The sequence below is a fragment of the Callithrix jacchus genome, chromosome 1, assembly GCF_049354715.1.
Source record: "Callithrix jacchus isolate 240 chromosome 1, calJac240_pri, whole genome shotgun sequence".
Taxonomy (NCBI): domain Eukaryota; kingdom Metazoa; phylum Chordata; class Mammalia; order Primates; family Cebidae; genus Callithrix; species Callithrix jacchus.
Window position 1 is genome coordinate 207,966,964 of NC_133502.1, and position 25,800 is coordinate 207,992,763.

The 25,800-nt window shown below is 57.3% G+C and overlaps 1 protein-coding gene and 2 long non-coding RNA genes across 5 annotated transcripts in view; 2 read left to right on the forward strand and 1 right to left on the reverse strand.

Moving 5' to 3' along the window:
* Window positions 1-1,789: 1,789 nt before the first annotated feature.
* TMPRSS6 (transmembrane serine protease 6) overlaps window positions 1,790-25,800 on the reverse strand; it is a 67,234-nt gene continuing 43,223 nt past the window's right edge. For all 3 annotated transcript variants that reach the window (XM_054241006.2, XM_035271681.3, XM_035271675.3), the window contains 11 exons: window positions 23,305-23,441; window positions 21,454-21,566; window positions 20,983-21,092; window positions 9,979-10,124; window positions 9,486-9,584; window positions 8,383-8,496; window positions 6,798-6,914; window positions 6,353-6,521; window positions 4,978-5,249; window positions 3,148-3,284; window positions 1,790-2,577 (listed from right to left, as the gene is read on the reverse strand). In XM_054241006.2, the coding sequence (XP_054096981.2) occupies window positions 2,419-2,577; window positions 3,148-3,284; window positions 4,978-5,249; window positions 6,353-6,521; window positions 6,798-6,914; window positions 8,383-8,496; window positions 9,486-9,584; window positions 9,979-10,124; window positions 20,983-21,092; window positions 21,454-21,566; window positions 23,305-23,441 (1,573 nt within the window). In that variant the 3' untranslated portion in view covers window positions 1,790-2,418. The remainder of the gene's footprint in view (window positions 2,578-3,147; window positions 3,285-4,977; window positions 5,250-6,352; window positions 6,522-6,797; window positions 6,915-8,382; window positions 8,497-9,485; window positions 9,585-9,978; window positions 10,125-20,982; window positions 21,093-21,453; window positions 21,567-23,304; window positions 23,442-25,800) is intronic.
* LOC128929008 (uncharacterized) lies at window positions 2,167-5,554 on the forward strand. The gene is made up of 3 exons (XR_013523177.1): window positions 2,167-2,611; window positions 2,888-3,306; window positions 4,991-5,554. It is a non-coding gene; the product is annotated as an uncharacterized LOC128929008 (long non-coding RNA).
* Window positions 10,120-12,200, forward strand: LOC118147227 (uncharacterized). Its single transcript, XR_013523179.1, has 2 exons — window positions 10,120-11,278; window positions 11,932-12,200. It is a non-coding gene; the product is annotated as an uncharacterized LOC118147227 (long non-coding RNA).

Here is a 25,800-nt window from a genome sequence, read left to right on the forward strand (position 1 = left end):
AACAGAACCCTAGGCAGAGTCTCAGGCTGCCTCTGCCACATCCTAACCCTCTCAGGATACCCCTCCAATTTCTACTCTGACACCCGGGCCACTGCCATCTCTCCCCATTGCTGCCACCCCTGCGCCCTAAATCCCAGGAACTATAAACCCCCCCACCCTCTCCCTTCTCTGAGTCTGCTGGCCCCAGCCTGGACCCCAGGCCCTTCACCTACCCTGGACAGTTCCTTCAGCTCCCTAGTCCTGCTGAGTCTCTCCGTGGTGTGGCTTGAGGAAATCCTGCCAGGTATCAGGCCCCTAAGGTGTGGGGGCTCCCTCTTGCCAGGTCCAGCCTGGAGGGCCTCGCCACTTCCCTGGAGTACATGCCACTCCAAAGCTGGCCTCACTTTTGGGGTCCAACTCTCCTTGCAAAAGAGTCACCAGGAGGCTTGTTAGGAGAGCAGATGACCCTCCGTCCCTCCAGGATTCCGAGGAAGACTGGGGTAGGCCCAGGGTGATTCCAGGTCACCAAAGGGATCGTGTGTTTATTGTGCCCACCCACTCGAGATGTGCCCTGCCCACCCGGCTGCCTGGGCTCCTCCTGGCAGGACCCAGGTGGGTGCTCCCCATCCCTGCTTCCCCTTCTGCCTCATTCACCCACAGATAGGGCAGTAGTGCCCATGTTGGAAAACCCCCTCCTCAGTCTCGGGCCCCTCTGAGGACCCGTCTCCCTTCCTCTCTGTTAGGCTTCCAGAGTTGCTGTCCATACTTGACTGCCCACCCTCACCTCCAGCTTGCCCCCGGCTCCATCTCCGCTGCCCCCAGGGGTCCAAAACCACCCTTCAGTCCATCCCATGGCATTGCTCAGTCTGGGGCCATCCTCTCCTTCCTGGAGTCCTGCAGTGGCCTCCCTGCCCGCCACTCCCTCCACATTCATGCCAGTGGGTGGTTCCAAAATGTGTGTCCGCTCATGTCACTTCTCTACCATAGAGCCCGCCATGGCTCCCCAGTGCTTTCAGGGTCAAATCCTTGGCTCAACTCCAGGTTCTGTTATCCCACCTCAGTTTGCCCCTCTGAATCCTTCGGCCCCTCCCCTCTAGCTCTGTTCTAACACACACTCGCTCAGCTTGCTCAGTGTGCCTCATCCTTCCAGGACTCTGTGCCTTTGCACATGCTCTTCCCCTGCCTGGAATATCCTTCCCAGATGTGCCCAGCTTGACCACCTCTGAGCCCCAGCTCAAGTCTCACGACCTCCAAGCAGTTCACCTTGACTTACCCGGGCCATGCTCCCCGCTGGCCCCTTCCCACTGGATTATTATCCTCACTGCTCCTGGGGTCAGGAGTCAGGTCCTACACCTCTGTGGTCCCAGCACAGTACTGGCGCATGGTTGGAGCCGGAGGTTTTACTCGGTGACTCAAAGAATCCAAAGGGAATGAGTGTTGAGCTGGAGGGGCCACAGTAGATGGGAACTGGGAGACAGGAGTCCATGCCTCCTCTACACCCCCAGTGCCATCATGAGGGTGTTAACCACCTCTCTGAGCCTCAGTTTCCTCCTAAGGTCCCAAAAGATCATCGCTCCTCACATCCCTCACCCTGACCCAACTGTCCCCAAATAATTGCCTTCCAGGCGTTTCTCCTGGGACCTGGGCAGCTGCCCTGGAGGCCCCACCCTCAGTGGCCACGCCTGCTGCCACTGAGCCCACCTTGGCCCTCTGGACACTTGTCAAACAGGCTGAGCAGGAAGCAGGGGCTGCTTCAATCAAAGGCGTGAGGCTGGTGCCCAGGTCCCCATTCAAACTCCAGCAGTGGGGCTGGGGTCGGCAGCTTTATTCCCAAGGGCAGCTGAGCTCACCTCCCGGTGTGGGTCTGGGCTGTGAGGGCCCAGGTGGCAGGCAGGGGTGGGCAAGGACCCTGGCATCAGGGCTTCCCCACCCTTTGGCTTACAGTGGCGCTGGCCCACCTGGCAGTCTCCAGGGCTCTGAGGGTCCCCTCCTATGGAGGCACCTTTCATCCCCAGATCCCAAGTTAGGCCGGGGGCTTCCAAAGCTGGCACCTGCTCTCTGGAGCTAAGGCAGCCCAGTAGCCTCTGTACAGGGTGGGGTGCGTCTCAGACACTCCCGGGGACCTGGAACCAGCATTCTTGCTGCTGAGTCACCTCCCCGCAATAGGCAGCAGTGGAGGAAGGGGACAGAGGAGAGAGAATCGGGAGGCAGATGGCTGGGTGTGGGCCTGGGTCCTCAGGGGACGTCTTGACCTCCAGCTGCTAGCACTCCTCCGCCTCCTGCCATCGCTGGAGCAGACGTCAGGGGTGAGACAAGATGCCACCTCCTGCGACTACAGGGCCCACCTGCCAGCCGCCAGAATACTTGTCCCACTGCTTGGCAGTTGCCCTGGGCTCCGTGAGTACAAGAGGTGGGCCCCACTCTGCAGGGGGCAGTTCCTCAGGTCATCACTTGCTGGATCCAGCCGATCACCCCTGTGATGCGGGTGTAGACGCCGAAGTAGTTGGGCCGGCCGCAGCCCAGGCCCCAGCTGACCAGCCCCGCCAGGAACCAGCGCCCACTGGGTGCCTTGCACACCAGCGGACCGCCCGAGTCGCCCTGCAAGGGGGAAAAGAGAGAGGACGGAAGCAGGGTAAGGCCACCCTCTTTCTAGGTGAGGGGCCATGGGGATTGAGTTCTGACTGTTGGGAACTGGCTGGGTGGTGCCAGAGAGGTGCTTTCAGTCTTGAAGCTCTGCTTTCCCCTCACCTACTAAACGGAGAGAGCCCCAGCCAGCCCTGTGCAGCCTCCAGCCAGTCTGGGCCCTCCTGGACCTGTGCTGTGTCCCCACGCCCCCCTCTGCCTTCGCCTCCCCTCTGTGGCTGACACCCCTTTCTTCTTCCTTGTGTCCACCTCACTGTGGGCCTAGTGCCTTGCGATGGGCGAGGAGCAGAACCACGTCTGAGCCTAACACCTACCTGTCACAATATCTCTTCCTGTCTGTGGCTCTGCAACCTTGGGCAAGCTCCTCGACCCCTCCCCCAAGCCTCAGTCTCCTCCTCTGTAAAGTGGGGGCGGCTTTCACCACCTTGCTGGGAGGATGGAGGCTTCAGCAGGCCGATGTGAGCCAAGGACCAGACCCTGGTGAAGTGAGCAGCGTCCTCTCCCTCCCACGCCCAGGGGACTCACCTGGCAGGCATCCTTCTTGCCCTTGCGGTAGCCGGCACACAGCATGCGTGGCGTCACCTGGTAGCGATAGGCCTCGCTGCACAGGTCCTGTGGGATCAGCTGCACATCCGCTTTCTGCAGAGCGTTGCTGGTGGGGCCTGTCCATGGTCAAGGACAGAGGTGAGATCTCATTTGCCGGGAACCCCTGTTCTCTGCTTTCCCTAAGGCTATTCCCTTTGCATCTCAGGAGCCTGCCTCTCTCCTGCTCTGCCCACCCTTTCCCCTGCTAGGGTCGCTCCTGCCCCTCTGCCTCCCTGTCACTTTGTTCTAGCTCTTTCTCTGTGGGGATCATGGTGGCAGAGCCCCCCACCAAAGCCCATGTGGATGAGTGTCTTCCTCTAGCTTCTTATCCCCACCTCTGCCTGCTCAGGCGCCTCTGGGTTCTGGCTTGCTCCCCAATGCCCTGTTATAGAACCTGGGGGTGTTGCTGAAGCCCATACCTGACCCCCCATGGCTTCCTTAGAACTCTGCAGTGCCCCAACTCTGCAGTCCACCCCAGCAATTCTCCACGAGGGCTGCACACCAGTCCCCAGGGAGCCCTGATACTCGGGGTGTTCCTTAAGGCTCTGCACAAGGTTTTAAGGTGCAGGTGGGAGGGAGAGCTCCTGGTCCAAGATCCTGACACTGCCCTTCTGGCTGCCCGGGCACACCTGCTGCCGCCACCACCCCTCTGGCAGGCTTCGGATGTTCTCAGGTCTTCCTGTCCTGACACCTGTCTTCACCTGAATGTCTCCCCTTAGGACACTGCCACCTCATCTTCCAGGCCTCAGCTTAAACAACTCTCCCTGGAAGCTTCCCCTGACCCTACCTGGGCAGGAGCCTCCTCTGTGTCTCCACAGTCCCTGCACCTGCCCATGCATGTCAGCTCTTACCGCTGTCTGTCTCCCCTAGAATGTTCTCTTCATCCTTACGTTCCCTGCCCCTAGCACCATGCCTGGCACATAGTTGGTGCTGAGAAACATGCCACTGAGTGACTGAGTAGACGAATAGTGAATGAACCAACCTTTGCTTTGCCATGATTCTGCCATCCCCCTGGGCAAGTCACTGTTCCTCCGAGCCTCAGTTTCCCCCTTAAAATATCTCTGCAACCCTGCCTGCCTCCAGATTGTAAGCCATTGTACAGAAGTCACCAGCACAGAGGCTGCAGGGCATGGCTGCAGGTTTGCCTGTGTCCACAGGTGCGGTGGCCTCCAGGGATGGCCAGCTCTGGCCAGTGAAGGTAGAAAGGGGAGAGACCCCATTTCTGAGAGCAGTAGCAGGAAGAGCGGGAGCTCTGGAGGCCCCCAGTCCTGGGTTCCCATCTCCGCTCCAGTCCTCTCTGTCTGTGTGACTTACAGCAACATGTCTCTGAGCCTTGGTTTCTCCATCCATAAAATGGGCCCACAGCATCCACCCCTAGGGCTGTTGGGTGGATCGTATGAAGTCACATTCTCTTAAAATCCGGCCTCGTGTGGAAAGTGGTAATAATGAAGAGCCTCCGCCCTTGCAGCCCCAGGGGAGGGGGTGGAGCTTGCACATGGCCAGTGGTTCCAGACCTGCTCCTTTGCCCCACACGAAACGCCCTTCCAGAGGGAAGGGAAGAGCTGGGAGGGTAGGGGCAGGGGGGCTATGGGCCGCATTAAATGGTGGTTTTCTACTGTAAAAATTCAGCCCAATTTGGATCCCAGGACTAGAGGGCCCGTGGGTGGAGCCCCAGGGCGCCCAGCCCCGCCCTTCTCCAGGCCCCATTTTGCGGGGCGCATCCCCACGGTCCCTTCCGCCTCCTGCAGCCAGTCCCCCGCTGCTGCTCACCTCCCTCGCGCAGGGCGCCCCAGCCGGTGATCCAGCAGTGCTGGCCGGGCTCGAAGAAGTGGGAGCGCGCGGGCAGGCAGACTGGACGCACGGCGGCCGAGCGCACCACCGGGTGGTCGAGCTGCAGCAGCGCCACGTCGTAGTCGTGGCTGTCTTCTTCGTGATATGGGTGCAGGAGCAGGCGGCTCACCTTGAAGGACACCTCGCCAGGCCAGCGCGAGTTCTGCCACACTTTGCCCAGGAACACGGTCCACAGCGCCGGGGAGGCCATGCTGGGGCGAGGTGGGGTGGGGTGGGGTCCTTGCTCCGGGGCTGCCTCTTCCCAGCCAGAGACACTCAGAATAGCCAGCTCCCCACCTGGGACGGTGACTTCCACACCCGCCCTCCCTTCCCTCCCTGGAGGCCGCCTAGCCGGTGGAGCAGCCTTCAGCCTTGGTCCTAGTCGGCCCAGCTCCATCCCTCCCTAGACAAGTGTGTGCCTCTCGAAGCCTCTGCCGCCTCATCTGAGAAATGGGAATGGCATTTTCTACTCGAATGTTCTTGAGAGAATCTAATAAGACCGTGTATGTAAAAAATGTAGCACAGTGACTGGCCCCGGACACATATTCCTGTGCGCTTTACAGACCCAGGCTGCTCTGAATTCCCTGAGGCTGGTGGGTCCTGGCGGGGAGGGGGTGTGAATCGAGCATGGAGGAATTGGCCTGAGTCAGCCAGCTGCCTGGGTGGCAGGCGGGCAGCCTTCGGATCTCTACCGGAGGCCGGGGGGGAGCGTGGGATGGGGCTAAAGAGGGCTGGGTGGCCAGAGAACCCTGCACCCTGGAGAGGATACAAAAGGGGGCCGGATCCCTGTGCAGAGCCTGGGGGTGGGGTCCGGGCCGAGATCCCTCTGGGGGTGGATTGGGGGAGGTTTCAGCCCACCAAGTACATGGGAAAGATGGCCATGGGGCCTGATGAGACATCCCCTGTGGGCTCCGCAGCCCCGCCTGCCACCCTGTGTCACACCTGGGGGAGTGTCATAGCTTATGACTAGATTGGGCAGTTTGTCCTTTACTGCATCCCCAGCGTCTAGCACAGACCCTGGCACATAGTAGGAGCACAACCAGTATTGCTGAGTGAGTGAGATGAATGGATGAATGAATCACTCACCCAACTTAAAGCAAGATACCAAAAGTAGATGGCAGAGAGGTGGAACAACGTGTCCAGGGCCCCAGTGGGTCCTGGTGGTGCCAGGACTAGAACCCATGTCGCAGCAGCCTGTCTGGGGGCTCCACCGCCCTTCCCTCTATCTGCAAACAGCTCAGACACAGTGCACCTCCCGCCTGTCCTTCCCTGCCCTTGTGTCTTACAGCCTAGGTCCCCGTGCCCTCCCCCTCACCTGTCCTCCTGGAAGCAGTGGGCAGCTGTTATCACCCAGCGGTCAGCGATGAGGGCCCCCCCACAGATGTGTCGACCCCGAACCTGGAGGCTGGCCTGCCATGGCCACTCACCCTCGAAGGACACAGCCCCACCAACAATGCGGCTGGAGGGGCCCTGGAGGCCACAGTCTGGGGATGGGGGCAGGTGGTGGGGTGGACAGAGGAGGAGGGGAAGGGGAGAGGCCAATGAGAAGCAGACGGAGAGGAAGGGCAAAGGAAAGAGTTGGAGAGACCGAGAACAGGAGAACCAGGGAGTGGGAGAGACCATCAGGACCCAGGTGAGGGGGCAGAGGATGGGATAAAGAGAGACCAGGGGACAACAGTGAGATTACCCTCCAGCTACCTGCTCTGGGCAGCCCCCTCCCTCCCAAGCTCCAGGGCCCTGGGCAGCCGGGTAGGGCTCACCACAGTGCTGCTCGTCTGAGCCGTCCCTACAGTCAGGCTGTCTGTCACACTGTGGGTTGGGCTTCTTCACACAGCTCCGGTCCTCACACTGGAAGGTGAATGTCCCACAGGGCACCCCTGGGATAGAGGGGATGAGGACAGGGCATAGCAGGTGGGTCTCTGAGCCCCAAGGGAGCTTTCCAAAGTGGGGTACAGGAACGACAGACCCAGGAGGGGACTGGAGAGCCTTTTTCTGAGTCTCCTTTAGGGTATCCTAAAAGCAGGTCATGTCCATCCCCTCCAGTCTCTCACTCGGACTGGTCTGTTGAGCGCAAGGCAGTGTCTCTCTCTCAGACTGGAGCTCCTGATCATGCCCCCACCTCCAGTGTGGAACTTCAAGGCAGAACTGTGCCTCCACTTTCAGACCAGGTCCCCACCTAGCCTGGCAGTCCCCCAGGCTCTGCCCGGTTGCCCACCTTTTCCTCCCTGCTCTTCACTGCAAAGAACTTTACGCTCCACCACCTGGTCTTTGCCTCTCTCCCTTCTACCTGCTTATTTAAGTTTTAGGTCTCATCAAGGACCAAATACCTACTTTCTCTAGGAAGCTTTTCATGTCGGACCTCCTCCCTGCCCCCCAGTCTTCCCACACTGCAGGAGAGTCACCCATCATATCCTCCTACTAACATAAGCCTTGGAAGGCAGGGGCTGCATCTCTGGTATTTTATTCCTGCTTCCTGACTGCACCTGGCCTATTGCTCGGTAATCTGGAAGTGTTGGTCGGTTGGTCAGTTGGATGGGTAGATGGATGGATTGATAAATAGACCCAGACAGAAGATTGGGCAGACAAGCTAATGGGTGGAGTGGTGGTCCATTAGGGAGACTGAGAAACAGCTAGAAGGTTGGACAAATGAGTGGACATAAGGACCAGTAGGGTTAGGGATATCAGTGGGTGGATGGATGGGTGGATAGAGGGATGGATGAATGGATGGACGGGTGGATGGGAAGATGGATGGATGGGTAGGTAGATGGGAAGATGGATGGATGGGTGGATGGAGGGATGGATGGATGGGTGGATGGATGGATGAATGGATGGACGGGTGGATGGATGAATGGATGGAGGGATGGATGAATGGGATGGATGAATGGACGGGTGGGTGGATGGGTGGATGGGAAGATGGATGGATGGGTGGATGGGCAGATGGATGGATGAGTGGATGGAGGGATGGATGAATGGATGGACAGGTGGATGGGAAGATGGATGGATGGGCGGGTGGGCAGATGGATAGATGGGTGGGTGGATGGAACAGTGGCCATACAGGCAGATAGGCAAATCAATAAATGGGTAGATTGACGGTTTGATGATAGGGAGATTGATGGTTGCACAGGCCAGTAGATGCATGGATAAATGGGTAGCTGTATGAATCAATGGACAGACAGGGTGATTGGAGACCAGAAGATGGATGCATGGATGGATGGACATACATGTGTCCATACAGACGGGTTGGTGGGTGTTCAGATGATGAGAAGCCAGACCCTTTGCTGAAGCACATAGCAGGCCTAGACTGTCTTTGGTGTCCCTCCAGACACCCAGCCAGGCCTGCCCTACCTTCCTGGCACTGCTCTTCATCGCTGCTGTTGAGACAGTCAGGCTGCCCGTCACAGACCTTGGGCAGTGAGATGCACGTGCTGTCCTCTTGGCACTGGAATGTGGCTCTGCAAACTGTGGAGACAGAGCGGGGACAGGTGGGAGGAAGCCAGAGGAGCCAGCGGGGCCCGGCGATGCCTGTGGAAGGTGTGCTGTATCGCACATTACTGGTCACAAATCTCTTTCTCTGCTACTTTATTTTTGTTTTTATCTTTGTTTACTTATTTATGTTTTCTTTTTTAGACAGTCTTACTCTTGTCGCCCAGGCTGGAGTGCAGTGGCGCAGTCTTGGCTCACTGCAACCTCCAGCTCCCAGATTCAAGCCTTTCTCCTGCCTCAGCCTCCTGAGTAGCTAGGACTACAGGTGTGTGCTACCACGTCCGGCTAATTTTTGTGTTTTTAGTAGACGAGTTTCACCATGTTGGCCAGGCTGGTCTTGAACTCCTGACCTCAGGTGATCCACTTGACTCGGCCTCCAAATTGCTGGGATTACAGGCATGAGCCACTGCACCCGGCCTCTCTCTCTGCTACTTTACACCCAAAGTTTCACGGCAACCCTGTGAGATACCCCATTTCATTGGTGGAAACAGACAAAGTGACTCGTCTGAGGTCACTTGGCTGAGCCAGAACTTGAAGCCAGATGTTTGGCTTCCAAATATGAGGTGCCTTCCCCAGCACCGTGGCAGGATTATCCCCCACGCTCCCATGGACTTCTTACTTCCTTCTCCCCACATACTTAGAACTTTGACAGGGCAGAGGAGGAGGGATATCTCCCTCACCCATTCTGTTCCTTCTTGGAAGGCTGGCTGGGACAGGGGCTGGGAATGATGGCCCTGAGCTGGAAGTCAGGAGACCTGGCTCCCCACTTGTCCCTGTCACTGCCCCAAGGGGTGGTCTCGGGGAGGCCGCATTCCTGCTCTGCCTCATCTCACCACCCCAACACAGTGAGAGCACCCCACTTCTTGGGTGCTGATAATGGAAGTTGCATTCAGGGGTGGGGTCTCCACTCAGCTCAGAGCAGAGAAGGTGAGGAGACAGGAGGGATGGGCACGTGGGCTGCTCACCGCAGTTTCTCTCATCCAGGCCATTGGGGCAGTCCTTGACCCCATCACAGGCAGGGACACAGAGTCCATTCACAGAGCAGAGGAACTCTCCAGGGCAGGCTGCGAAACCACAAGGGACATGGGGGCAGGGAGGGGCCATTAGGCCATGCATAGCCTTGAAGTCACACAGACACGCACCCTCCTGTGCGCTCACACATGCATGGATAGGCACCCACAGATACTGTTCCGGGCACCTGTGTACACAGTCCAAGCAGACATACACATCTAGACACATGCACACAAAACATACGTGGATATGTGTAAGTGTGTGTTTCTGCAAACCCATGTGACTGCCTTGCACATGTGCTGCATAAATTTGTGCAAGCACACACATATGCACACAGACACACTCCTTCAGCCTCATAAACAGCTGCCCACAACCCCCTTGGTGGTTCCAGGGATGGCCAAAAGGCAGGGAGTCGCTGCAGGGATTCCCCGGGCTGCTCATACTCACGGTCCGACTGGTTGTACAAGCTGTAGTGCACCTGCACACCGGGCCCAGTAAGGGAGACCTGGGAGGTGAAGTTGATGGTGATGCCGGCCATGGCCACCACAGGGATCCTCTCAGCGTAGGGCTGCAGGATGCGCAGGCCACACAGCCTGCAGGGACCAGAGATGTCTCCTGGGTCTGGTGCACAGCCAGAGCAAGGACAGGGCAGCCAGAGAGGCAGGGGAGCTGCACCCCCACTGTGCCACCTCTGCCCCGCTTTCTGTCTCCCTTGGGTGACTGCTTACCCCCAGAGTCATCTTCTAGAAAGTAGGCTGGCTATGTCACTGCCCTGCTCAAACACCTTCAATGGCTCCCCACTGCCTGCCAGATAAAACTCAAGTCTAGTCATGGTCACCTGTGAACTGTGAGGTTCTAGCAAGTCAAGATCTTTCTTTGAGCTCACTTTCCTCCCTTATAAAACAAGGAAAGGTATTATTTCTGTTGACCTTGAATCTGACAAAAGGCTTCAATGGGTCAGTAGAGGCAAAAGCCCTTGACTGGCCCACTGTCTGCAGATGGGCAAGGTCATTTGCCTTGTGCTTGGTGTGGGGTGAGGGGCAGCAACGCTCCCCTTGAGACACCAACCCTCCTGCCTCCCGGGGACACTGTGGGCTTGAGGGAAGGATCAGTCCTTTTCCCATGACCGGTAGCTTAATCCTGATGAGCAGCACACTCTCCGAGCATGGCCACAAGGGGTGGGGCCACCCCCAGCTGCGGGAGCACCCTCACATCCCTGCCACAATGCCACCAAAAACATTCCCCTATTCAAACAGAGCAGGCGGGGGAAGTTCCAGAGAGTCTGAGTCTTTCTCTCCTACCAGAGAACAGGTAGGAGCCTCTCCCATCTCCCCATCTCCCGGTCATGAGCCCAGGGGCTCCTCCTGCAGAGAATCCAGCGCACTCTGCCTCACAGAGCAAGTGGGCACTGGCGCGCCTTCACAGAGTGGGTGCAACCACGCCCCCAGAACAGTGGGACACCCTTGCAGAACAGATGGGGATAGCTCCATCAGCTCCTAGAAATGCCCCCTACAGGGAAGGAAGTGCTCCCACAGAGCAAATCAGAGTATTTGCAGATGGGGGAATCACACGCAGGGGGGCGCAGGTTGAAAGTCTCCAGAAGCTGAAAATGCCCCAGGCAGAGAAAGTGAGAGGAAATCCAGAGAGCAGCGGGAATGCCCCCGAAGGCCCACAGCAGATCCAACACCCCACGGAGCTGACCATGATTCCCAGGGGCCAGGCACTTCCCCAGAACTTCTAGAATGTGGTAAGCATCATTCAATAAGTGAATTCATTAGCCACTGAACAGCTGAAGAAGAGCTTTGAGGCTTTTTAAACATCTCAATGTGTGAGGCAGGGGCATGGGGGAAGGGACCCCAATTCCCACTGCAAAATGAGCTCTGAGGTCTGAGCACCCTGCCTCCTCCATGTCCTCCACAGACCTGCCCTAGACTCTGGCACGCCCAAAGGTCTATCCAGCTACAGTGACCGTGATCTTACCCTTACACCAACCAGCAGTTCTCAAAGCGCAGTCAGGGGATCCCCGGGGCTCCAAAAGTCGCTTTTTAAAAATTTTTTTTGAGATGAAGTTTTACTCTGTTAACCAGACTGGAGTGTATTGACACTACACCTCGGCTCACTGCAACCTCCACCTTCCAGGTTCTAGGGATTCTCCTGCCTCAGCCTCCTGAGTAGCTGGGACTGCAGGCATATGCCACCATGCCTAGCTAATTTTTAGTAGACACAGGGTTTCTCCATGTTGGTCAGGTTGGTCTCTAACTCTTGACCTCAGATAATCCACCCACTTCAGCCTCCCAAAGTGCTGGGATTATACGTGTGAGCCACCGTTCCTGGCTCAAAATTCATTTTAATAGTAACACTCAGATGTCATTGCCTTTTTTGCCCTCATTCTCTCATAAGGTGACAGAACAGCTGTCCAGAGACTACGCGATGTGTGATGTCGGGACTGATTGAACTTGGAGGGAGACGGGAAGGTCCAGCATGTGGTCTGTGAAGCTGGTTGTTAAAGTTAGGTACGGAAATGTAAAATGACAGCCCTCTTGTCACTAAATATTTTTAGTGCTGGAGAGAATGCAACCAGTTTTCCTAGAATGGTGTTTACATTCAAATGTGTCACGGGCTTCTAATTACATTAAGGGAATTAATAAACGTTTTAAAATTCTGTTTAATTTCTGCTGTTGTAAGTATAGATCTATAGAAACAAAAACTCTTTAGGGTGCTCAGTCATTCTGCAGAGAGTAACTCCTGAGACAGAACAGGTTGAGACCCCACCATGGTTCCCCCAGCTCAGCGGGGCCGGTGGGGGACGAGGCACCGCCAGGGGGCGCCCCTGAGCAAGTCTAGCCCTCTTGCCCTGGTAAAACGAAGGAACAGCTGAAGAAGAGCTTTGAGGCTTTTTAAACATCTCAATGTGTGAGGCAGGGGCGTGGGGGAAGGGACAGGTTTTGATACCTGTTTGTTTATAAAGTGATCATGGATTGTTTTCCTCAGAGAAGGGCCACAGGAAGTACACAGGGGAGCCAGGCGTTGGGAAGTACTGATCCCACGGACCTTGGGGTGTCCCTCCCACAGTCACAGGGAGATTGTGGAGAGACAGAGCAGGAGCCCAAGCCGGGGTTGGAGGGGAGTGGGGCATTTCCCCCTAAATCAGCTGTGTGGAGAGCTGCAGTGTCACCAAGCCTTGGGCAGGGGCTGCAAGGCAGAGGCCCCTGTCCCGGCCACAGGAAGTTCTCTCAACCTCCAGGGAGAGTCCTAGAAGCAGCCTTTCCCCAAGGCTTCACCGAATAGCCCGGGCACCTGTCTGCCTGGGCGGCATTTGGTTCTCACTCTGGAGGCCTGGAGCAGGGGTGGAGGGGGTGGAATTCCAGGGGCAAGCCTCTGCTTAGAAGGGGCCAGAGAGGACTTCAAGGCGGGAACTGGAATCTAGTGGCCCAAGATGAGTCACTGCAAAGATGATCTGTTTACGCGGTGTGTAGAAATTGCTTCATTGAGTTGCCAGCAAATTTCACATAATAATCCAGATTCTTTCTCCTCAAGAAGAAAGAGGGGAAAAGAGGAAAAGGAGAAGGAAGATGGAGAAGAGGAGGAGGAGAGGAAGAGAAGGAGGAGAAAAAGGAGGAGGAGGAGGAGAAGGAAAAGAAGGAAGAGGAGAAGAGAAGGAAATGAGGAGAGAGAGAAGGAAAAGGAGGAGGAGGAGGAAGAGAAGGAGGAGAAGGAGAGGAGAAGGAAAAGGAAGAGAAGGAGGAGGATGAGAAGGAGGAGGAGGATGATGAGAAGGAGGAAGAGGAGGATGAGAAGGAGGAGGAGGAGGAAGAGAAGGAGGAGAAGGAGAGGAGAAGGAAAAGGAAGAGAAGGAGGAGGAGGAAGAGAAGGAGGAGAAGGAGAGGAGAAGGAAAAGGAAGAGAAGGAGGAGGAGGAGGATGAGAAGGAGGAGGAGGAGAGGAGAAGGAAAAGGAAGAGGAGGAGGAGGAGGAGGAGGAAGAGAAGGAGGAGAAGGAGAGGAGAAGGAAAAGGAAGAGGAGGAGGAGGAGGATGAGAAGGAGGAGGAGGAGGATGAGAAGGAGGAAGAGGAGGATGAGAAGGAGGAGGAGGAAGAGAAGGAGGAGAAGGAGAGGAGAAGGAAAAGGAAGAGAAGGAGGAGGAGGAAGATGAGAAGGAGGAGGAGGAGGAAGAGGAGGATGAGAAGGAGGAGGAGGAGGATGAGAAGGAGGAAGAGGAGGATGAGAAGGAGGACGAGGAGGAAGAGAAGGAGGAGAAGGAGAAGAGAAGGAAAAGGAAGAGAAGGAGGAGGAGGAGGATGAGAAGGAGAAGAAAAAGGAAGAGGAGGAGAAGGAGAAGAGAAGGAGGAGGAGGAAAAGGAAGAGAAGAGAAGGAAAGGAGGAGAGGAAGAGAAGGAGGAGGAAGAGAAGGAGGAGGAAGAGAAGGAGGAGGAGGAAGAGGAGGAGGAGGAGAAAAAGAAGGAAAAGGAGGAGGAGGAGTGGGGGAGGGGGAGGGGGAGGGGACGGGGCGGACCCAAAAACATCACTGGAACTAAATAGGCAGGGATTTGGTGGCCATACCCCGTGTCATAGACTAGCCCTGGCCTGGCCCCTTGGCCCATCTGAGTTCTAGGTTTCTACTATGGAGCTTCCTGGGGGAGGGCTCCCATTCTCTGGCTCTCCAGTGCCCCCCCGCCCCGTCCATCTAGTGCTCCCCTGAAGCCCTCTGCAAGAAGCACCAGAAGGTTGACAGCCGCAATGCCTGCCAGTTCACCTCAGCTGCAAAGTACCGAGCGTCAGAAGGCACATTTTTGCACTGTGTGGACTGCCTTGCTTCCTCACCTCTCTGGAGATGGGAACTATTTCCTTCTGGCCTCATCCAGGAGGCTGGCAGGGACCCTGCCAGGAAGTACTTCCTGGAGGGATAAATGCATGGATGGGTGGATGGAGGGGAGGGTGGGGGGTGGAGGAGAACACAGGAAGGAAGAAGGAAGGAAGGGAGGAAGGAAGGAAGGGCGCATGGGTGGATGAATGCAGCCCCCGTGCCCTTACCTACAGATGGGTTAAAGGGGAAGGAGGGTCACAGAAGGCAAGTGCTGGAGAGAAAGACAGCAGCACCTCTCGGGACCTGGGCTGCAGAGCTGAATCCTCAGCCTGGCTTTGCCCCAAGCTGTGTGACCTCGGGTCACCCTCAGCAAGCTTGACTTTTCACATTTGTAAAACGGGCGATCGTATCTCCCTTGCCGCATGGGTTAAGGCATGCTTAGGAAATGACTTCTTTGAAGCGCTTGCTGACGTCAGGCTGTGAGCTCATGGAGGGCAGCCCAGCCAAGGTCAGGTGCTCTGAAGTTCCCACTGAGCCCCTGTGGCTGCCAACAGTGCTGGCCACCAGGGCTCCGGAGAATACCAGGGCCACCCCCTAGCCAGGCCAGGCCAGGTTGGGGGGATGGCTCCAGCTGGCCTAGGGAACCCACAGTTCTGCCTGTCCCCACTGGCTGGGAGTGAGTGGACGTGGTGGGGGGATCATAAGGGAAATGATGACACAGGAGAGGAAGCTGGCAGGAGCCAAGTTCCCAGAAAGGGGGAAGCCTGTGCTGCGGTGGCGCCCCATGAGAGTGGCTTCTGCGAAACTGAGCAGCTGCGGCCAGATCTCCCGGGCCAGTCCCTCCACCACCCTAAGGCCACTCAAGGGCACGAGGCCTCAGCCGGGCTCATGTGGGCACTGGGAGAAGCTAGGTAGAAAGCAGGCAGGTCTAGCTGGGCACAGTGGCTCACGCCTGTAATCCCAGCACTTTGGGAGGCTGAGGTGGGTGGATCTCCTGAGGTCAGGAGTTCGAGACCAGCCTGACCAATATGGTGAAACCCCATCTTTGAAAAAATAAAAATAAGTTTTAAAAAATAATAAAAAGAAAGCAGGCAGGTCAGGGGGGTGGAGGCGGCACCACGGGCTCAGAGGGGTCAGGTGAGGAGCCACAGGGTGCTCAGCCCGTGGAGGGTCCAGACCAGACTTTCCTCATCACTACACTGGCACGTTCTCCCCTGACCCGCCCTCTGCATCAGTGGCCATTCTGGGCCAAAGGGCTATACCTCCCTGTTCCTGCAAGGCCTTGTCTGAAAATCTGCTCTTCCCCAGACCTGTCAAGTCTCTGCCACCCACACAAGCAGATTTCCAACAAAGGCTCATTCTAAGAATATCCCATTATCTAAATGGGACCCATCACTATCACCTGTGGTCGTAAGTCAAGAGCGAGATGGCCCAGTGTGGATGGCTCACAGATACCACCCTGCCTTCCCCTCCACATTCACACACAGCGAGAGTCAGCAGTGAGAGTCTGCCCTGGGGACCCTGGACCCTGAACGAACATCTGAGAAGAAAGGGCTGGGACTTCCCAGGCCGCTCTAGAACTGATGGGACAGACATGGAACGGTCAACTCTCCCTCACCCAGATGCCAGGGGGTTGGCTGGGGAAGCCTTGGCTGCAGGAGTCACCAGCTGGCATGGGCCGCTGCAGTCTCAGAGGGAAGAATCGTACACATGCACAGACATGCATGGACACACACACACGAGGGGCACCCACGCCCGCGCCCACGTGCACTCTGGATCAGCCTGCCTGGCCTTAACTGCCCCAGCGAGCTGGGTGACTGTGTGCCTATTACTTCGTCTCTCTGTGTCTTGCCTGTCTCATGGGTCTATGAAGGCCGTACAGGCACCTGCCTCCTCACTGAACCCAGGCTTTATTGAGGCTGGAGGAGCCAGCACCATAAACCCCTCGACTTGTGCCTGCACAGAGTGGCGTGAGAGCCGGTGATGAACGCGGAGTCACTGGCCTGATCCGTGCCTGCACACACAACATTCTCCACGCACCGTCTCGCTGAGTCTTCCCGGGGCGGTGGGTTCTTTCATGCCCTGTTTTCAGATGAGTTACCTGAGGCTGGGGGATCTAAGTTCTCGCCCAAGTAGGAAGCAGAGGAGGCAGGTGCTCAACTCTTTCCACCTCCCCAGCCTCACTTGGAATGGCATTTGGCCAGGAATGAATCAACTCAACTTGTGTGGGAGACAGCATCTTCCTGATGAGTAAATAATCAAAGGCTGGGCCCTGGGCTGGCCTGAGGCCCTCATTTCACAGGCGAGGAAGGGGGTCCGTCTGGAGTTTCATACAGACCCTGACACCAGACCCCTCTGAGCACTCCCATCCTCATGTGGCGAGGGGGGCTTGGACAGAGGGAGGGGAACTGTGGGGACACGGGGAGCTCCCAGGCCTCACCCTCACCACCCACCCACCACTTGGCTACACCCTGAAGTCCATCCCCACCACTGAAAGGCAGAAAAGACAGGGATGAGAGGCCAAGTCCTTAGTCCTCGCTGGTCATTTTCCCCACTTGTACCCCAGGCTGGGCACTGGGACTGGCTCAGTCCACACATCTATAGCTCAGTGGTGTTCAGAGACTCTCAGGAGACCCCTCCACCCCACTAGAAGCTGTCCTGGTGCCTCAAATTCACCACTGAGGCAGCATTCCTTTTGATAAGGAAAAAGACTCTCCCCATCCGTGTTCTACACTCGTGCTCTGTCATTACCCAATGGTAGCTCTTGAAGTCCCTGGCTTCCCAGTATCCAGACCCCTGCCAGACTGTATCAGGGAGGGAGGGGGAGTGCCCTCCCACAGGAAGCATGGGGTGGGGCAGGGGGAGGGGCAGGGGGACGGCCCTCCCACAGGAAGCATGGGGTGGGGCTTCCTTTGTCCTGCTGTTTGTGGCTGGAGTGGGTATGGGAGAGACCCCAACTGTGGACCCATCTGTGTGCCACCTAATCCTGCTGAGCCTCGATTTCCTCCTCTGGGGAATGGGGACAGTACTGATGACCACACAGGACGTCGGGCCAACACACTGAACGCCCGTCTTAGCACCTAACTCCACACCACCAAACCTCCAGATGCTGGGGCCCTGTCTCTGGCAAATGGAATCCCCATGGGGATGGGGGATGAGACCGGGTTGGGGGGGGCGTCAGACCCAAGACTATTCCTTCTCCTTTCTGGACCTCCCTGAGACATAAACTTCAGCTCTGGGGTAGGGAGGGAGGCATGAAAACATGTTCTCATCATTTGCAGAGCTGGGAATCATGGATCCATCTCAGGGTCACCCTGTAGTCTCCGGTGGTGCTGGGGATGTAGGGGTGAGTCCAGCCATGCTCAGCCTAGGAGAGTAGCAAAGAGGCCCCAAGGGTGCATCATGAGCGGTCAGGGCAGCCATGCCAGAGATGACCCCATCATGCCACACATGCCTTCTGCTCTCCAGACAGCACAGGCCTGATGCCACTGAACCAGCATGTCACCCCAACAGCACAAGCCTGATGTCATACTCCACCATTTCACCACCAAAAGAAAAGCTCTGAAGTCACTGTATCACCATGTCACCTCCAACAGCACAGGCCTGAAGTCACACCCTGATTACCCCAAACAGCACAGGCCTGAAGTCACACCCCAATCATCCCCAACAGCACAGGCCTGAAGTCACACCCCATGTCACCCCCAACAGCACAGACCTGAAGTCACACCCTATGTCACCCCCAACGGCACACACCCAAAGTTACCCCCAACTTCACCCCCGTATCACCCCAAACAGCACAAGCCTGAGGTCACATACCGATCATCCCCAACAGCACAGGCCTGAAGTCACCCCCCATGTCACCCCAACAGCACAGGCCCAACGTCGCACCCCATGTCACCCCAACAGCACAGGCCTGATGTTGCACCCCATGTCACCCCCAACACAACGGGCCCAAAGTCACACCCCATGTCACCACAAAAGCATAGGCCCGAAGTCACAACCCATGTCACCCCAACAGCACAGGCCTGAAGTTACCCCCCATGTCACCCCAACTATACAGGCCCAAAGTCATACTCCATGTCAAGCCCAAAGTCACACCCCATGTCACCCCAACAGCACAGGCCTGAAGTCACACAGCCCATGTTACCCCAACTCCATAGGCCCAAAGTCACATCCGATGTCAGGCCCTAAGTCACACCCCATGTCACCCCAACAGCACAGGCCCACAGTCACCCCCATGTCACCACAACAGCACAGGCCCAAAGTCACACCTACATCACCCCCAACAGCACAGGCCCAAAGTCACACCCCCATTACCCCCAACAGCACAGGCCCGAAGTCACACCCCCATCACACCCAAAAGCCCAGGCCCGAAATCACACCTTGTGTCACCCCTACAACACAGGCCCGAACTCACACCCCACATCACTCCCAACAGCACAGGCCCGAAGTCCCACGCCATGTCATCCCCAACAGCACATGCCCGAAGTTACCCCCCATGTCACCCCAACAGCACAGGCACAAAGTCACCCCCCATGTCACCCCAACAGCACAAACCCAAAGTCACACCGCATGTAACCCCAACAGCACAGGCCCGAAGTCACACCCCCATCACCCCCAACAGCACAGGCCCGAAATTGCACCCCATGTCACCCCATCAGCACAGGCCCAAAGTCTCACCCCATGTCACCCCCAACAGCACAGGCCAGAAGTCACACCCCATGTCACCCCAACGGCACAGGCCGGAAGTCATACCCCGTGTCACCCCAACAGCACAGGCCAGAAATCGTACCTTACTTCACCCCAATAGCACAGGCCCGAAGTCACACCCTATGTCACCCTCAACAGCACAGGCCTGAAGTTGCACCCCATGTCACCCCAAGAGCAATGGCCTGAAGTCTCACCTTGTGTCACCCCCAGTAGCACAGGCCTGAAGTCACACCCCCGACAGCACAGGCCTGAAGTCACACCCCGTGTTACCCCAACAGCACAGGCCTCAAGTCATCCCCATGTCACCCCAACAGCACAGAAATGAAGTCACTTCCTATGTCACCCCAAGAGCACAGGCCCAAAGTCACCCCCCATGACACCCAACAGCACAGGCCCGAAGTCACCCCCCGTGTCACCCCAACAGCACAGGCCTGAAGTCACACCCCGTGTCACCCCAACAGCACAGGCCTGAAGTCACACCCCGTGTCACCCCAACAGCACAGGGCTAAATCACACCATGGATATTTCTTCTCCTTTCTTTCAGTCTAGTCCCAGAGAAACTGCACAAAGGAGTCAAGCGAACCTTGCCATGCTCTGTCACCTGTGTCTGGATGATCCTTTCGAATAGGATCAACCAACAAGCAAAGTCCAGGTCTTGGTGTGCGGGACACAGACCCCGGAAAGCCAAGGGTTCTGAAGTCCCAGAGCCCTCCGATGTTGGCAGCTCCCAAGACTGGTGCCTTGGATTCTCAAACTCTGTGAAACCAAGAAATGACAGACCTTGCCTACTAGACTCTTAACTCATTAGACCCCCAGAATTCCAGGGTTGGAAGGGAGGGCAGACGCCCAGCCTGTGATGAGGGGTAGTCTCCTCTTTCCTGACCCTGACATGACATTCTTCACCCTGGATTCCAGGCGGAAGGGTGTCCCTGGCTCTGCCACCTCTTCTTTAATATTCCTCTTCTCTCTCCAAACCTCTGCCCCGTAACAACGGAGCCACTTGAGGGCCTTCTCTCCCCTCACCCGCCGTCCACCCTCTAAACAATATTACCTGCCCCTGAGCCGCCTCCTCTCCCTCTGGGGATGCTGGGGTGACCCACACAGTTTAGATATGGAATCTCTCCCATCTTAAATGCCCCCTTCCTCGAATCTCCTAGTTCTCTTTTCTTCCCAGACACATGAAAACCTGTCCATACCCCTGTGTCTGTTTCCCTGCCTCCCTGCCCACCCCAGGCCTCTGAAGCTGTCTGCACCACCCATGGCCTTCCGGTGGCCAGACCTGGTGGGCACGTGCCGGCCTCATGCCATAGTGACCCTGGCTGGTGACGGTGGTCACTTAGCCTGACCCCACTGTCTCTTGCTCACGTCCCTGGAAGGACTCACTTCTTTGTCAGAAACGAGTTACCAAAGGGGGCAAGTGCCCTGTTGGAGATTTGGGGGGTTCAGGGCACCCCTGATTTCCACATTAGCTTGTGAAATGGCCTTGGGCCCTGGCTGTGCAGCAGAGGGTCATGCTAAGGGAGAGGCGTCTCTGATTGTACTTCTGTGGGTTTAGGGAAAAGACACCGAAGCGCCCACGAGTCCTTTGGCTCTGGAATTATTTTATTGAAGGATCAAGGGTGCCAGAGGGGGTTACAGCACCCAAGGAAATAAAACCATGTTGCTATAATCAGAACCAACATCCAAGGTGTCTGATGACCAAACGTATGTCTGAGTCCTCTGGGGTGGCTGGAGGGGAAGCTGTGGCCAGGGCAGGGGCCAGGATGAGGACAAGGTCAAGGCCACAGGCCTGAGCCTCTGCTTCTACCTCTGTCTCTACCTCTGCTGCCCCTCTGACGTTGGGGACTTGGCTCCCATTGTGGGGGGGCTACCTCTAGGGGAGGGAAGAGAGGGGGAGGAGGGAGGAAAGGAAGCCGGAGGGAGGAGAGGAAGTGGTACCTCCGGTTCTGGATTGTCCACTGGCCCTGGGTGCATGGCAAATCGGACTTCTGCCTTCTCAGTGCATAGGCGTCAAACCAGAGGGCCAAGCCGTAGTCCAGCGAGGGCACCTGGGAGGGAGGAGAGGGCCATTAGGTGGCTGTGGGGTGTGACTAGGCTGGTAGGCCATCAGGTGGCCCATGGGGTGTGCCCAGGTTGGTGAACCCACTCCTTAACAACAAAGAGCAGGAGACATAGAATACCAGGTGGGGTTACAGTCTATCAGTCACTCAACAAACAGGCATTGCTGTAACCCACAGAGGGAGACCTTGCCCACACCCCTCTCCACCCTGGCAGGATTTGTACCCAGGGCTCAGCCTGTGGGGGCTTCAGCAGAGGTGGGACACTATCCCCTCTCGTCCTGGGTCCCCAGGGACCTGGGGGGGGGTGCTTGGGGCAGAGGGCAGGTGGTCAGGCAGGGTGGGGGCTCACCGTGAGGTGCCAGGAGCAGTGCGTACGAGGCGAGTAGTAGCTGGGGAAATATGGGGTGCTGAGGACACCCTGGGAGTCCAGCCTGTCATCCAGCGTCACGTTCACCTCGCAGGCTGGGCCAGGAGAGCAGCCGTTACACAGGGTCCCTTGGCTGCACCTCCCAGCAGGCAGGCGCAGCTTGTAACCCCACCACCCCTGCCACCTCTGCCAGCAAAGCCCTGCGGTTGAGTGTGACTGTGTGAGCCTGGGCCTCAGTTTCCTCATCTGGAAAACCGGGACATGCCTCATAGGGTAGTAGAGTGGATTGAATAGACATAAAACATTCAGACAGCCTGGCGGGTGGTAAGTGTTCGATCTGTGTTTGTTACTGACCTTCGAGGGACAGCACTTGCCACTTTTTTGTTTGTTTGTTTGTTTGTTTCTTTTGAGACAGAGTTTCGCTCTTGTTACCCAGGCTGGAGTGCAATGGTGCGATCTCGGCTCACCACAACCTCCGCCTCTTGGGTTCAGGCAATTCTCCTGCCTCAGCCTCCTGAGTAGCTGGGATTACAGGCACGCGCCACCATGCCCAGCTAATTTTTGTATTTTTAGTAGAGACAGGGTTTCACCTTGATGACCAGGATGGCCTCGATCTCTTGACCTCGTGATCCACCCACCTCAGCCTCCAAAAGTGCTGGGATTATAGGCGTGAGCCACCGCGCCCGGCCAGCACTTGCCAGTTTACAAAATGCATTCACACCTGCACAGGCCTCGCGGTGCGGCTGCTGTGGGAGAGAGAGCTGTACTCCCTTCTGAAGATGAGCTTCACAGGAAAGGGGTGTCTTGGTTGAGGCTACTTAGGGAGGAGCTGAGGGGCCCAGGGGGCAGGACAGGAGCATCCTCAGCTGCCTTGGCCACCTTTCCATGGGGCCGGGGTCCCCAAAGCCCCTTGTTCCCTCTGCGATCGAGCCTGTGTCAAACTCGCAAGAGAACAACTCTGCTACCCACTTAGGGCCCCGGAGTGGCCAGCTGGGGACCCAGGTCCCTGCTGGAGAGCGTGCTGTAGAACCAGGGAGAGGGTGGGGACCTGAAGTGGGAGGGAGCAGAGTGGGGAGAGGGGTGGGGGAGAAGCAGCTGCCAACACTCGGTGGCCTCCCCTCTGCCACCCTCCCCTCCCGAGCTCCAGAAATGGCAAAGTTTGAGCCTCCTGCCCAGAGGCACGCTGGCCCAGGCCCAGAACAGCTGTCCAGCATGGGGTGGGACCTGCCCTTCCTGGGAAGGGGGCAAGGAGGGAGGTCTCCAAGCAGGAGGAGGGTGGGGGGCTAGGAGGCAGTAGGGACCCGCCACACCAGGGGGCTGCGGCCTGGCTGTGCTGCCATCGTCCCTCAAGCGCCCTCTTGCCTTGGCAGTGCACGGACTGTCTAGGGCGGAATCAAACGCGTTCTTGGTCCTGCTGCAAACAGACCCGCGTTCCAGGCCCAGCCACTGGTTGGTGCGGGGTGGGGAGAGGGCCGGGAGGGGGTGGGGAGCAAAGGGGAGGGGACACAGGTTCACAGGAGTGAGGAAGGAGGAGAGGCAGTCAGCACAGAAAAGAGAAAAGCAGAAAGGAGGAGGGAGAGAGAGGAGGGAGGGGAAGGAGAGAGACTGCGGACACATGGGTGGAGGATGAGGGAAAAGAGGGGAGTGGAATCGCACGTGGCGGAAGGAAAAGGGGGGCCGGGGTGGGGAGTGGAGAGCAGCGGGAGCTTCCAGAACCTTCCCTCTCCCCATCTCATCCTCAGTTTGTGCAAAGAAGGTGAGGAGTGAGCCCAGCGGAGGGCCCTGGGATTCTACCACACCCCTCCCCTGCCCCAGGGACCCCTAGCCCCTCACCCTGGAAGACCACCGGCTGCACGGAGAGCACGAAGGGGTCGTAGTAGCTGTGCAGGCCCTTTTTCCAGACCACCGCCATGACGGCCCCCGATGCCAGGACTTCCACCACGGGCTCCTGGCGGCTGCAGCCATACACCCTGGTGGAGCAGAGAGAGGCAGCAAGGGTGGGCCGGGGTCTGGGAGGGGAGTGGCAGGTGGCTGCTGCGGGAGGTGGGCAGGAGTCTGGACATCTGGGTTCGGGGCCCAGGTCTGCTACCAGACCGCTATCTGTCCATGGGGAGGTGTCTGTCTCCCTGGCCCCAAAGGACAGATGGAGGGTCCTCCAAAGGCCAGTCCAGCTCCTCAGATGAGAGAGGCCAGGAGGTTCCCCAGACTTCTGGAACTTACAGTTTGATGATGATGGCTTGAGTCCCATGCTCCCTCCCCAGTCCCCTCCCCCTGCTACAGAATCACTGTGACCCCTAGCATCCCTGGCGGGGAGACTAGACTGCCATCTGCAGAGACCACCCCTCTGGCTGGCCGCACCGCAACTCCTGGCCTTGTCCGAGGGTGGGAAGGAGCAAGCAGGTGTGGTCTGGTGACCCCCAGGGTACCCCAGAAATCTGCCCAGAACTTGGTGCCTGGGAGGCTCAAGAACAAATATCCATATCTTAGACTTCTGGGCTTTTAGAAGTCTGGAATGTCAGCCCTGAAAAGACCCTGTTGACACTGTCGCGGTCAGCTGCATGACTACCAGATGGGGAAATTGAGGCCCCACCAGCAGTCCGTGGCAGAGACAGGCCTGTGCTAGGCACTGACCTTGATGGCTGGTACCCTCCCACATATGTAGGTACCCCTGGTCTGCCCATCTCAGACGGGTGCTCCAGCTCCCTTTCGCCCTCTCACCAACCTCCACCAAGCTTCCCAGCACCAATGACGGCGCTCTCTGGAGTCCCAGCACATCTGATGGACCAATTTATAAGAAACGAACAGCCCCGCCTCCCCATAAGTGAGCGACCCAGTAGCCTCCCTGACTGTGTGTTGGCCCCTGGGCCTGACCCATCATTTTAGAGCTTCTCTAAAGGTCTGGGACCGGGGAGTCACCAGGAGCCACAGTGAGTAGGAACAGAGCTGGGCCTGGCAGTCAGGTCCCCTCCCAACCTCAGGCTGAGGGATACCCAGAGAAGCCCCAGGGTAAACCCCTAAGCATCCCCACCCTTTTTGGACCTGGAAGTCAGATGGTGTCTGGCTTCTCTGCACTTCCCAGAGCCCTCCAGGAACTCAGTCCACACACGCCCCTAGATCGAGGTGACACCCAGCGGGGCAGCAGGAAGGGTGGCAAGCAGACAGCAGCCCGGAGAGGCTCTGCGGGAGGGGTGTGGCAAGAACGTCTGCCAGCTCACATTCAAAGACTGTCCTTGATCTGAGCACACTAGTTTCCTCCCATCTGCCTAGAGGTTGTCCATGGCCCAAGTGAGACTGAAGAGGCATCAACCTGGCGCCCAGCACAAAATAAGTGCTCAACAAGCAATCTCTGAGAACTGCCCAGCCCAGCATCTTCCCCACCTCCTGCGGAGCTTCGCAGGCCGACACCTGTCTCCCCATCCTGTGGGAGGGTGACCAGGCTCCTGAAGGTCAAGGCCATTTCCAGTCCCTGCTCCCCACCCCCTGCCACTTACCCTCTGATCCAAATCACTTATGTACTCCACACCATATCTCATGCCCTAAAGCCCTGCTCCTCTGCTCAAGAACTATCAATAGCTCCCCACTTACCAAATATCAAAGTCCAAACCACTCCTGCCACTCAATGCCTGTTGTGGCCAGCCCCGCTTAGACTATATATAATGACAGCAATAATGGCTAGCGTTGACTGGGCACTCACTAGGTGTGAGGATCGCGGCACAGACAGTCTGATTTAAATCCTCCAGTGACCCTCGAAGGTAAGCATGACTGGGAACCCATTTTACAGGTTAAAAAAAAAATTGACGTGCTGAGAGGCAAAGTAACTTGCCTTAGGGTACACAGCTAGGAGGCAGGGAGCTCCCCATCACACCCCACACCCACACCCACACCCCAGTGAGCCTCTCTGCTCTTACATTTAATCCATGAGCTTCGAGGCATTGCTAGAACTTGCAAAGCGGCACCGCCTACATCATTTGTTCATTCACTCAAAACTACTGTGCATCTGCTCTAAGCACCAGGGTCTGGCAGTAAAGATAGCCCCTCCCATGGAGCATCTAATATCTCATTTAAACCCCACCAGAAGCTGGGAAGCAGGGAGGGTGGGTGTTCAGCCAGGAGGCAGTCAGGGTTTAGGAATGAGCCCAGGGGTTGAAAGCCCAGGTTGCGCCCAGACCCTGAAGCATGCCAACAAGCCAGGTGCCTCCCAGAGCTGACCTAGAACAGCTTTGTTCCAGATGGGAAGACTGAGGCTTGGCGAGGGAAAGTGCCCGAAGTACACAACCATCTCCAGCCTCCTCTCCCCTATCCCTGCTGGGCTCCCAGGTACCCAGGCCT